Consider the following 13992-nt stretch of genomic DNA (forward strand, 5'->3'; position numbering starts at 1 on the left):
TAATTCTACTGCAATGAGTATAAAGTAATATAATCCGACTGTAATGAGGATACAGTAATATAATCCTAATGCAATGACTGTACACAGTAATATAATGCTACTGCAATGAGTATACACAGTATTATAATGCTACTGTAATGAGTATACAGGAATATAGTTGTACTGCATTGAGTATACAGTAATATAATTGTACTGCATTGAGTATTCACAGTATTATAATGCTACTGTAATGAGTACACAGTAATATAATTGTACTGCAATGAGTATACAGTAATATAATGCTACTGTAAAAATCATACTGCAATAAGTATACAGTAATATAATTCTACTGCAAAGAGTATACACAGTAATATAATGCTACTGTAATGAGTATACACAGTAATATAATTGTACTGCAATGAGTATACAGTAATATATTGTTACTGTAAAAATCATACTGCAATGAGTATACAGTAATATAATTCTAATGCAATGAGTATAAAGTAATAGAATCCTATTGCAATGAGTATACAGTAATATAATTCTAATGCAATGAGTATAAAGTAATAGAATCCTACTGTAATGAGTATACAGTGATATAATTCTATCGCAATGAGTATAAAGTAACATAATCCTACTGCAATGCATATACAGTAATATAATGCTACTGTAATGAGTATACAGTAATATAATGCTACTGTAATGAGTATAAAGTAATATAATGCTACTGTAATGATTATACAGTAATATAATGCTACTGCAATGAGTATACAGAAATATAATTGTACTGCATTGAGTATACAGTAATATAATCCTACTACAATGAGTATACAGTAATATAATGCTACTGTAATGAGTACACAGTAATATAATGCTACTGCAATGAGTATACACAGTAATATAATCATATTACAATGAGTATACAATGATTGGTGATTTTAAGGTTCATCTTGTAATATGAGTGAGTAGTGCTATTCTTGAGCAATGTTAGGGTACAATAGCACTAATATTTTTGTGCTCCTCTTTTAATCTATCCTATAGTTATATGCAAGCCATAGTGCACTATAACATTGTAGAGTGTTTACATTTTGTACTTTCATGTCACCTAAAAGGGTCACTAAAGTATGTTTATATGCACACTTTTTGAGGCACCATCTCCTACTGAGCATGTGCAAGAATTCACAGTATCTACGTATATGAATCTTGTAATTGGCTGTGACTTGACACAGAGGGAAATAAAATGCTACTTATTCTGAAATCTATCAGAAAAAAATCTACTACTGATTTTAAATTCAAACTAAGGAGCCGAATTAGCATTCAGGTTCGCCGGAAATAGTAGTTATGAAGCAGCAGTCTTAAGTATACAAAGTAATATAATGCTACTGTAATGAGTATACACAGTAATATAATGCTACTGCAATGAGTATACAGTAATATAATTATACTGTAATGAGTATACACATTAATTTAATTCTACTGCAATGAGTATACACAGTAATATAATGCTACTGTAATGAGTATACACAGTAATATAATGCTACTGCAATGCGTATACACTAATATAATGCTACTGTAATGAGTATACACAGTAATATAATGCTAATGCAATGAGTATACACAGTAATATAATTATACTGCAATGAGTATACACAGTAATATAATGCTACTGTAATGAGTATACACAGTAATATACTGCTACTATAATGAATATACACAGTAATATAATGCTACTGCAATGAGTATACAGTAATATAATGCTACTGTAATGAGTATACAGTAATATAATGCTACTGCAATGAGTATACAGTAATATAATGCTTTTGTAATGAGTATACAGTAATATAATGCTACTGTAATGAGTATAAAGTAATATAATCCTACTGCAATGAGTATATGCAGTGATATAATTCTACTGCAATGAGTATACAGTAATATAATCCTACTGCAGTGAGTATACACAGTGATATAATTCTACTGCAATGAGTATACAGTAAAATAATGCTACTGCAATGAGTATACACAGTGATATAATTCTACTGCAATGAGTATAAAGTAATATAATCCGACTGTAATGAGGATACAGTAATATAATCCTAATGCAATGACTGTACACAGTAATATAATGCTACTGCAATGAGTATACACAGTATTATAATGCTACTGTAATGAGTATACAGGAATATAGTTGTACTGCATTGAGTATACAGTAATATAATTGTACTGCATTGAGTATTCACAGTATTATAATGCTACTGTAATGAGTACACAGTAATATAATTGTACTGCAATGAGTATACAGTAATATAATGCTACTGTAAAAATCATACTGCAATAAGTATACAGTAATATAATTCTACTGCAAAGAGTATACACAGTAATATAATGCTACTGTAATGAGTATACACAGTAATATAATTGTACTGCAATGAGTATACAGTAATATATTGTTACTGTAAAAATCATACTGCAATGAGTATACAGTAATATAATTCTAATGCAATGAGTATAAAGTAATAGAATCCTATTGCAATGAGTATACAGTAATATAATTCTAATGCAATGAGTATAAAGTAATAGAATCCTACTGTAATGAGTATACAGTGATATAATTCTATCGCAATGAGTATAAAGTAACATAATCCTACTGCAATGCATATACAGTAATATAATGCTACTGTAATGAGTATACAGTAATATAATGCTACTGTAATGAGTATAAAGTAATATAATGCTACTGTAATGATTATACAGTAATATAATGCTACTGCAATGAGTATACAGAAATATAATTGTACTGCATTGAGTATACAGTAATATAATCCTACTACAATGAGTATACAGTAATATAATGCTACTGTAATGAGTACACAGTAATATAATGCTACTGCAATGAGTATACACAGTAATATAATCATATTACAATGAGTATACAATGATTGGTGATTTTAAGGTTCATCTTGTAATATGAGTGAGTAGTGCTATTCTTGAGCAATGTTAGGGTACAATAGCACTAATATTTTTGTGCTCCTCTTTTAATCTATCCTATAGTTATATGCAAGCCATAGTGCACTATAACATTGTAGAGTGTTTACATTTTGTACTTTCATGTCACCTAAAAGGGTCACTAAAGTATGTTTATATGCACACTTTTTGAGGCACCATCTCCTACTGAGCATGTGCAAGAATTCACAGTATCTACGTATATGAATCTTGTAATTGGCTGTGACTTGACACAGAGGGAAATAAAATGCTACTTATTCTGAAATCTATCAGAAAAAAATCTACTACTGATTTTAAATTCAAACTAAGGAGCCGAATTAGCATTCAGGTTCGCCGGAAATAGTAGTTATGAAGCAGCAGTCTTAAGACCGCTGCTCCATAACTTGTCCGTTGCTTTTAAGGCTGTGGTCTTCAATCTGCCCCGATCCTATAGGATCGGGCTGATTGACACCCCCTGCTAGCGGCCACGAATCTGAAGGGGGCGGCATTGCATTGCACAAGCAGTTCACCAGAACTGCTTGTGCAATGATAAATGCCTACAGCATCAGTGTGCGGCAGACATGATACGCTACATCGTATCATGTCCATCTGCACTGTAATAAATCGGCCCCTAAGTGTGATTATGCAATTCTGCTGTGTTTAGTGGTCTTTTATTTTAAAACAAAAATCTTAATGCTTAGTAAATGACATTGAACATACATCAAGATTAAAACTGAAATATATTGCAATACCTTTTGACAGGTATCAGTCCAACATCTGAAAAAAGGAGAAAAAAAATATTGAAATAATGACGTTAAAGAAGCAGGTAACAAAATATTTACAAATCAGTTTCATAGAAAATGCTTTTAGGATGACTTACGTCTTACTTTGATTGACACAATCTTTTTTGTACGAATAAGATTTATTACTTCCTCGTGTGTGCACGAAGAGATGGAGTATCCATTTATCCTGACAATCTCATCTCCAATCTTCAAAGAAAAAAAAAGTAGTTATAGAAAAGTACCACCAGTATATATAATGTATCCGTAAATACAGTATGATGTTGTTTGTTTTGTAAATTTAAAGGGACATCATAGTAATTATTTATTATTAAAAAAATAAATTTTTCCCTCATATAGCAAAATATCTGCATCTAAAATAAATGCTTTAAAAGGCTTTTAAAACTGTAATTTTATTGTAAAATATGCTGGTCTTGCAGGTCTATGACACAGCCTTTGGAAAGAATTTGGAATGCTCTGACCAATAAGGGATAAGTATGAATCAGCTCCTTTACATATCAGCCAATCAATGTGCATCATATAGACATGTAAGGTTCTGCATTTCAATAAATGCACTCCAGCCTCTGGAAACACTACTAAGTTTAGAGTTAAATGCAAAAGAAGCCACTGTAAAGTGTTTTTTTTATTATACATAGCTAAAATGTTGTGGTGTATAGACATTGTGGTATAATGTCCCTTTGAGACTACATTGTCACTGATATTCTTCTAGGACATAGTTTGTATTTTTTGATTAAAAGAGATATAAAACTCATAGCATGTGCCAGCAATTAAAGGGACAAATGTTTTTGAGGGTGGGGTCACTACTGGGCAGAGTTTGGGGGTCCATGGGTAACGTCAGGCAAGGCCAGTTGGTCCGGGAGTAGGATCAGGTGGAGCTGTGGAGAACCTTGCCAAAGCAGTGGTGGGCAAATGAAGACTGATCACAATTGGGGCGGCACATGGGGGTCGGGCCTTCCATTATGATGGGTTGGCTAGTGACCCTCTGCCCCCCAATGACACTAATGTTAAGTGATTGAACAAAAAAAGAAGATGAAACCATTTTTTCTAAAAAAGAGCTACACCAGGACAAGGAGTCCTGATCTCAGGTTGGCAGTCGATTTGTGAACTATACTTACAAGAGAGGTGGTATGGATACATAAACTTAGAGAATTCATGAATGTCTAAGCTATGCATAAGGCTACCTGAGATTTCACTTCCCTTTCACTTCAGAATGAAACACTGTGGGATAGATTATAAGTGGTGCGCTATTTAGCCCTTTCGCTGGAGTGTAAACTTAGTAAGCTTTTTGCGTGCGTCAGGTAGTGCACGTATTACAAGTTGAAAGTAAAATGTTTCCGTGTGAGCAAAACCTGAAGCGCGATAACTTGAGGACTTCGGATAATGTGACCACTCTAACGTGTTCATCCCATAGACTTCAATGGAGAGCTGAAAAGGAAGCAGACAGAAGCACAACTGCGACTCACGTTAAAAGTTACAAATATTTATTGCATAAACACGCCCCTGCATATCACAGACATTCACAAGATATAAAACATAAATGAGTATGTAGTAATATGTCTCTAGGAGCAAGCTCCTCTTTATCGTCTCCGGTGCTGTAAGGATTTGTATAGATCCACTCTTTATTTCTTTACCCCAGTATCCAAACAACCAGTCCGGCAAGTTACCCAGTGTGGGTACGGTGGCCTGGATGGGTCAAAAAGCCTCAACATATTTCTCTCCGTCATGGTGGACTTTCTCAAGAGGTCAGCTTTTGAGTGCCTCTGCCTTTAAGCCCAAAATAATCACGTGAGCTTGACACGGCTGAGGATCCAAAACTTGAATCTGGCTCCCACGTGATCAACAACTGTGGTGCTCCTATTCCATCCTGGAAGTAATGGTCTTCTATCTTCATAGGGGTGTTAGGGGGGATTAGAGATATTGCCATGAGATGATAAGTCAGAATGCCTGTTTGCCACCTCCAGTATTTTGGTGTCTTACACTGTTTGACTTCAGTACTTGAAAGGGTGTCCTAACTAAATGAAAAAAAAAAGTTTTTTTTGGGCTTAAAAGGCAGAGGCACTTAATGTTAACTGACCTCTTGAGAAAGCTCCACCGTGACGAAGAGAAACACGTTGAAGCTTTTTTACCAATCCAGGCCACCGTACCCACACTGGATAACTTGCTGGGCGGGTTGTTTTATAACTCTGATCTATACGACACCGGACATTGCTGATTATACTGCTGGAAACTATATCAGAAGGACCTTGGGTGGATAAAGAAATAAGGAGTGAATCTATAAAAATCCTTACTGCACCGGAGACGATAGAGAGGAGCTTGCTCCTGGAGACATATTACTATGTGCTCATTTATGTTTTATATCTTGTGATGTCTGTCATATGCAGGAGCGTGTTTATGCAATAAATACTTGTAACTTTTAATGTGAGTCGCAGTTGCGCTTCTGTCTGCTTCCTTTTCATTTTTAACTTCAACTTTTGGTAACTTTAATAAGAAGGAGCTGCAGATCTGCCCTCACACAGATTGAAATCTATGATCCATTGCTTTGGGTGATATCACCGTCTGATTTGCTCTATTACACCCATAGGGGCCCAATTATCAAGCTCTGAATGCCTGTTTCTGTGCGAGCCTTCAGGTTCGCTGGAAACAGCAGTTATGAAGCAGCGGTCTAAATACTGCTGCTCCTTAACTGGTCCTCTACCTCTGAGGCTGTGGTCTTCAATCCCAACTATCCTGTACGATCGGGGTGATTGACACCCCCCGCTAGCGACCAATTGTCCGCAAATCTGCAGGGGGCGCATTGCACAAGCAGTTCTGGTGAACTGCTTGTGCAATGATAAATGCTGACAGCGTATGCTGCTGGCATTCAGCGATGTCTGTAGGACATGATTACGCTACAACGTATCATGTCGGACAGGCATTGATAAATCGGCCCCATGGTGTGGAATCACCATTGATTGTGACTTTTTATTTTGAGACTGCATTGAAAATATTTAACACTTTCGGCTAGATTACGAGTTTTACGTTATGGTGAAAAAGCAGTGTTATCCGGTTATAACACTGCTTTTTCACTACCGCTGGTATTACGAGTCTTGCAGGTTTAGGGGCACCACACACTTTTTTGGTCTTACCGCAAATCAACTTACGTAAATTTCGTAAAGTCTTTTTTCAATGGGACTTCCATAGCGCCGATATTACAAGCTTTTCCTGGGAGGCCAAAAACATAACTTATGTAAGAACTTACCTGATAAATTCATTTCTTTCATATTGGCAAGAGTCCATGAGCTAGTGACATATGGGATATACAATCCTACCAGGAGGGGCAAAGTTTCCCAAACCTCAAAATGCCTATAAATACACCCCTCACCACACCCACAATTCAGTTTAACGAATAGCCAAGCAGTGGGGTGATAAAGAAAGGAGTAGAAAGCATCAACAAAGGAAATTTGGAAATAATTGTGCTTTATACAAAAAATCATAACCACCATAAAAAGGGTGGGCCTCATGGACTCTTGTCAATATGAAAGAAATGAATTTATCAGGTAAGTTCTTACATAAATTATGTTTTCTTTCATGTAATTGGCAAGAGTCCATGAGCTAGTGACATATGGGATATCAATACCCAAGATGTGGAGTCTTCCACTCAAGAGTCACTAGAGAGGGAGGGAATAAAACAAAAAACAGCCATATTCCGCTGAGAAAATAATCCACAACCCAAAAATAAGTTATTTTCACTTTTGAAGAAAAAAACTTAAATCAAAAAGCAGAAGAATCAAACTGAAACAGCTGCCTGAAGAACATTTCTACCAAAAACTGCTTCCAAAGAAGCAAATACATCAAAATGGTAGAATTTAGTAAATGTATGCAAAGAGGACCAAGTGGCTGCTTTGAAAATCTGATCAACTGAAGCTTCATTCTTAAAAGCCCATGAAGTAGAGACTGATCTAGTAGAATGAGCTGTAATTCTCTGAGGCGGGGTTTGACCCGACTCCAAATAAGCTTGATGAATCAAAAGTTTCAACCAAGAAGCCAAGGAAATAGCAGAAGCTTTCTGACCTTTCCTAGGACCAGAAAATAAAACAAATAGACTAGAAGTCTTCCTGAAATTTTTAGTAGCTTCCACATAATATTTCAAAGCTCTTACCACATCCAAAGAATGTAAGGATTTCTCCAAAGAATTCTTAGGATTAGGACATAAAGAAGGGACAACAATTTCTCTACTAATATTGTTAGAATTCACAACCTTAGGTAAAAATTGAAAAGAAGTCCGCAAAACTGCCTTATCCTGATGAAAAATCAGAAAAAGAGACTCACAAGAAAGAGCAGATAGCTCAGAAACTCTTCTAGCAGAAGAGATAGCCAAAAGGAACAGCACTTTCCAAGAAAGTAGTTTAATGTCCAAAGAATGCATAGGTTCAAATGGAGGAGCCTGTAAAGCCCTCAGAACCAAATTAAGACTCCAAGGAGGAGAAATTGACTTAATGACAGGCTTAATACGAACTAAAGCCTGTACAAAACAGTGTATATCAGGAAGTATAGCAATTTTTCTGTGAAATAAAACAGAAAGAGCGGAGATTTGTCCTTTCAAGGAACTTGCAGACAAACCCTTATCCAAACCATCCTGAAGAAACTGCAAAATTCTAGGAATTCTAAAAGAATGCCAGGAGAAATTATGAGAAGAACACCATGAAATGTAAGTCTTCCAAACTCTATAATAAATCTTTCTAGAGACAGATTTACGAGCTTGTAACATAGTATAAATCACTGAATCAGAGAAACCTCTATAACTTAGAACTAAGCGTTCAATTTCCATGCCTTCAAATTTAATGATTTGAGATCCTGATGGAAAAACGGACCTTGAGATAGTAGGTCCGGCCGTAACGGAAGTGGCCAAGGGGTGCAACTGGACATCCGAACCAGATCCGCATACCAAAACCTGTGTGGCCATGCTGGAGCCACCAGCAACACAAAAGACTGTTCCATGATGATTTTGGAAATCACTCTTGGAAGAAGAACTAGAGGCGGGAAGATGTAAGCAGGTTGATAACACCAAGGAAGTGTCAGCGCATCCACTGCTTCCGCCTGAACATCCATGGACCTGGACAGGTATCTGGGAAGTTTCTTGTTTAGATGAGAAGCCATGAGATCTATCTCTGGAAGACCCCACATCTGAACAATCTGAGAAAACACATCTGGATGGAGAGACCACTCCCCTGGATGTAAAGTCTGGCGGCTGAGATAATCCACCTCCCAATTGTCTACACCTGGGATATGCACTGCAGAGATTAGACAGGAGCTGGATTCCACCCAAGCAAGTATCCGAGATACTTCTTTCATAGCTTGGGGACTGTGAGTCCCACCCTGATGATTGAGATAAGCCACAGTTGTGATATTGTCTGTCTGAAAACAAATGAACGGTTCTCTCTTTAGTAGAGGCCAGTACTGAAGAGCCCTGAGAATTGAACGGAGTTCTAAAATATTTATTGGTAATCTTGCCTCTTGAGATTTCCAAACCCCTTGTGCTGTCAGAGACCCCCAAACAGCTCCCCAACCTGAAAGACTCGCATCTGTTGTGATCACAGTCCAGGTTGGGCGAACAAAAGAAGCCCCTTGAACCAGACGATGGTGATCTATCCACCATGTCAGAGAGTGTCGTACATTGGGATTCAAGGATATTAATTGTGATATCTTTGTATAATCCCTGCACCATTGATTCAGCATACAAAGCTGTAGAGGTCTCATGTGAAAACGAGCAAAGGGGATTGCGTCCGATGCTGCAGTCATGAGACCTAAAACTTCCATGCACATAGCCACTGAAGGGAATAACTGAGACTGAAGGAGCCGACATGCTGCAACCAATCTTAAACGTCACTTGTCTGTTAGAGACAGAGTCATGGACACTGAATCTATCTGGAAGCCTAAAAAGGTGACCCTTGTCTGAGGAATCAAGAAACTTTTTGGTAAATTGATCCTCCAACCATGTTTCCGAAGAAACAACACTAGTTGATTCATGTGAGATTCTGCAGTATGTAAAGACTGAGCTAGTACCAAGATATCGTCCAAATAAGGAAACACCGCAATACGCTGTTCTCTGATTACAGATAATAGGGCACCCAGAACCTTTGAAAAGATTCTTGGAGCTGTTGCTAGGCCAAATGGAAGAGCAACAAATTGGTAATGCTTGTCTAGAAAAGAGAATCTCAGAAACTGAAAGTGTTCTGGATGAATCGGAATATGAAGGTATGCATCCTGCAAGTCTATTGTGGACATATAATCTCCTTGCTGAACAAAAGGCAGAATAGTCCTTATAGTCACCATCTTGAAAGTTGGTACTCTTACATAACGATTTAAAATTTTCAGATCCAGAACTGGTCTGAACAAATTTTCTTTCTTTGGTACAATGAATAGGTTCGAATAAAACCCCAAACCTTGTTCCTGAGGAGGAACTGGCATGATCACCCCTGAAGACTCCAGGTCTGAAACACACTTCAGAAAAGCCTGAGCTTTTACTGGATTTACAGGAATGTGTGAGAGAAAAAATCTTCTCACAGGAGGTCTTACTTTGAATCCTATTCGATACCCTTGAGAGACAATGCTCTGAATCCAATGATTTTGGACAGATTTTATCCAAAAATCCTTGAAAAACCTTAATCTGCCCCCTACCAGCTGAGCTGGAATGAGGGCCGCACCTTCATGCGGACTTAGGGGCGGACTTTGGTTTCCTAAATGGCTTGGATTTATTCCAATTTGAGGAAGGCTTCCAACTGGAAGCAGATTCCTTAGGAGGAGGATTGAGTTTTTGTCGAAAGGAACGAAAACGGTTAGAAGCCTTAGATTTACCCTTAGGATTTTTATCCTGAGGCAAAAAAAAACCTTTTCCTCCAGTGATAGTTGAAATAATAGAATCCAACTGAGAACCAAATAAATTATTACCTTGGAAAGAAAGAGATAGTAATCTAGATTTAGATGTCATATCAGCATTCCAAGATTTAAGCCACAAAGCTCTTCTAGCTAATACAGCTAAAGACATGGATCTAACATCAATTTTGATAATATCAAAAATGGCATCACAAATAAAATGATTAGCATGTTGTAGTAGGCGAACAATGCTAGATATGTCAGAATCCAATTCATGTTGCGCTAAATTTTCCAACCAGAAAGTTGATGCAGCCGCAACATCACCCAAAGAAATAGCAGGTCTGAGAAGATGACCTGAATATAAATAGGCCTTCCTTAGATAAGATTCAAGCTTCCTATCTAAAGGATCCTTAAAGGAAGTGCTATCTTCCATAGGAATAGTAGTACGTTTAGCAAGAGTAGAAATAGCCCCATCAACGTTGGGGATTTTTTCCCAAAACTCTATAGATTTTGCTGGTAAAGGATACAATCTCTTAAACCTTGAAGAAGGAATAAAGGAAGTACCTGGCTTATTCCATTCCCTAGAAATCATATCAGAAATAGCCTCAGGAATAGGAAAAACACCTGGAGAAATCACAGGAGGTTTAAAAACAGCATTTAAACGTTTATTAGACTGAACGTCAATAGGACTGGTTACCTCAATATCCAAAGTAATTAACACTTCTTTTAATAAAGAACGCCTATACTCTATTTTAAATAAATAAGTAGATTTGTCAGTGTCAATATCTGAGGAAGGATCTTCTGTTTCAGATAGATCCTCATCAGAAGAGGATGAATTATTATGTTGTTGGTCATTTGAAATTTCATCAGCTAAATGAGAAGTTTTAAAAGACCTTTTACATTTATTAGAAGGTGGAAATGCAGACAAAGCCTTCATAATAGATTCAGAAACAAATTCTTTAAAATTTACAGGTATATCATGCACATTAGAAGTTGAAGGAACTGCAACTGGCAATGTACTATTACTGATAGAAACACTATCTGCATGTAAAAGTTTATCATGACAACTATTACAAATGACATTCGGTGCAATAATTTCTACAATTTTACAACAAATGCACTTAGCTTTGGTAGAAGCGATGTCAGGCAGCAATGTTCCAGCAGAAACTTCAGAGACAGGATCGGATTGGGACATCTTGCTCAATGTAAAATAAAAAACAACATATAAAGCAAAATTATCTATTTCCTTAAATGACAGTTTCAGGAATGGAAAAAAATGCAAAAGCATAGGCCTCTTGATAGAAAAGAAAGCAGGAGGCAAACAACAATGGGGTATTGAAATAATGAAGAAAAATTGGCGCCAAGTATGACGCACAACGTAACGTAAACTTTTTTGGCACCAAAAATGACCGGAAATGACACACTTGCGTCACTAATGACGCCGCCGTGTGAAAGGTCTCGACATCACGTATGACGCCGGAAATGACGAAGTTGCGTCAAAAACGTAATTTCCCGCGCCAAAAAGTTCGCGCCAAAAATGACGCAATAAAGTCTAACATTTGACGCACCCGCGGGCCTAATACCCACAAATGCAAAAGTAGTCAAATTGAAAAAAGACTAAACCCCAGGTAAGAAACAAATTTCTTAAAGTGTTTATATTCCCAAATATGAAACTGACAGTCTGCAGAAGGAAATACATGAACCTGACTCATGGCAAATATAAGTACAATACATATATTTAGAACTTTATATAATTTGCATAAAGTGCCAAACCATAGCTGAGAGTGTCTTAAAGGGCCACTGTAAGTAAATATTTTCTATGCCTGTTACTAACTAACTACCCCAAATACGCTTTTTATCAATAGCATTTCATTAACATATCTCTACCGTATATCAGAAATCTTGTCTGCAAATTTAATTGTTTTCCAAACCCACTCCGTGGGTATCCTTTGCTCTGTACCAATCCGTTTACAATACCTAGGTTTCAAAATGGCGCTTTAAACACAAAGTTATTGGTTTAAGTATTTTGAACACTCAGTGCTGAAAATAGTGGGCAGGATAACGTGACATCATCAGCGAATAAAATATATAACTTTTAGAACGTTATGAAACTTCGTTTTGGAGAAAATATAGGTCAGTGGGTTTTAATTAATGTTTATTAACTTTAATATGTTAGTTGTTTAGCTTAAAAATTATAACAGAAAGTAATCCTTTAAGTAAATGAAAACATACTTACCAAAAGACACCCATCCACATATAGCAGATAGCCAAACCAGTACTAAAACAGTTCTCTAGTAGAGGTAATGGTAAATTTGAAAGTATATCGTCGATCTGAAAAGGGAGGTAGGAGATGAATCTCTACGACCGATAACAGAGAACCCATGAAAAAGACCCCCGTTAGGGAAATCATTGTATTCAATAAGTGATACTCCCTTCACGTCCCTCTGACATTCGCTGTACTCTGAGAGGAATCGGGCTTCAACAATGCTGAGAAGCGCATATCAACGTAGAAATCTTAGCACAAACATACTTCACCACCTCCATAGGAGGCAAAGTTTGTAAAAACTGAATTGTGGGTGTGGTGAGGGGTGTATTTATAGGCATTTTGAGGTTTGGGAAACTTTGCCCCTCCTGGTAGGATTGTATATCCCATATGTCACTAGCTCATGGACTCTTGCCAATTACATGAAAGAAAAGTGAGCGGTACTCCCTATCCTGTCAAGATTCGTAGCGCATTCTAAAGTCAGTAGTTATGAGTTTTACACTACAAAGCTGTAGCATAAAACTCATAACTAAAGTGCTAAAAAGTATACTAACACCCATAAACTACCTGTTAACCCCTAAACCGAGGCCCTCCCGAATCGCAAACACTATAATAAAATTATTAACCCCTAATCTGCCGCTCCGAACATCGCCACCACTATAATAAACATATTAACCCCTAAACCGCCGTACTCCCGCATCGCAAACATTAGTTAAATAGTATTAACCGCTAATCTGCCGTCCCTAACATCGCCGCCACTTTATTAAAGTTATTAACCCCTAAACCTAAGTCTAACCCTAACCCTAACACCCCCTAACTTAAATATAATTAGATTAAATCTAAATCAAACCTACTATTAATAACTAAATAATTCCTATTTAAAACTAAATGCTTACCTATAAAATAAACCCTAAGCTAGCTACAATATAACTAATAGTTACATTGTAGCTAGCTTAGGTTTTATTTTTATTTTACAGGCAACTTTGTATTTATTTTAACTAGGTAGAATAGTTACTAAATAGTTATTAACTATTTAATAACTACCTAGCTAAAATAAGTACAAATTTGCCTGTAAAATAAAAATAAACCCTAAGCTAGCTACAATGTAACTATTAGTTA

At 36.7% G+C, this 13992-nt stretch overlaps 1 protein-coding gene across 3 annotated transcripts in view; it reads right to left on the reverse strand.

Annotated features, from left to right (window-relative positions):
* USH1C (USH1 protein network component harmonin) overlaps nucleotides 1-13992 on the reverse strand; it is a 393388-nt gene that overhangs the window by 272794 nt on the left and 106602 nt on the right. For all 3 annotated transcript variants that reach the window (XM_053720656.1, XM_053720654.1, XM_053720653.1), the window contains exons 5-6: nucleotides 3839-3947; nucleotides 3711-3735 (exon numbers count right to left, since the gene is read on the reverse strand). In XM_053720656.1, the coding sequence (XP_053576631.1) occupies nucleotides 3711-3735; nucleotides 3839-3947 (134 nt within the window). The remainder of the gene's footprint in view (nucleotides 1-3710; nucleotides 3736-3838; nucleotides 3948-13992) is intronic.

The sequence above is a fragment of the Bombina bombina genome, chromosome 7 (assembly GCF_027579735.1).
Source record: "Bombina bombina isolate aBomBom1 chromosome 7, aBomBom1.pri, whole genome shotgun sequence".
Taxonomy (NCBI): domain Eukaryota; kingdom Metazoa; phylum Chordata; class Amphibia; order Anura; family Bombinatoridae; genus Bombina; species Bombina bombina.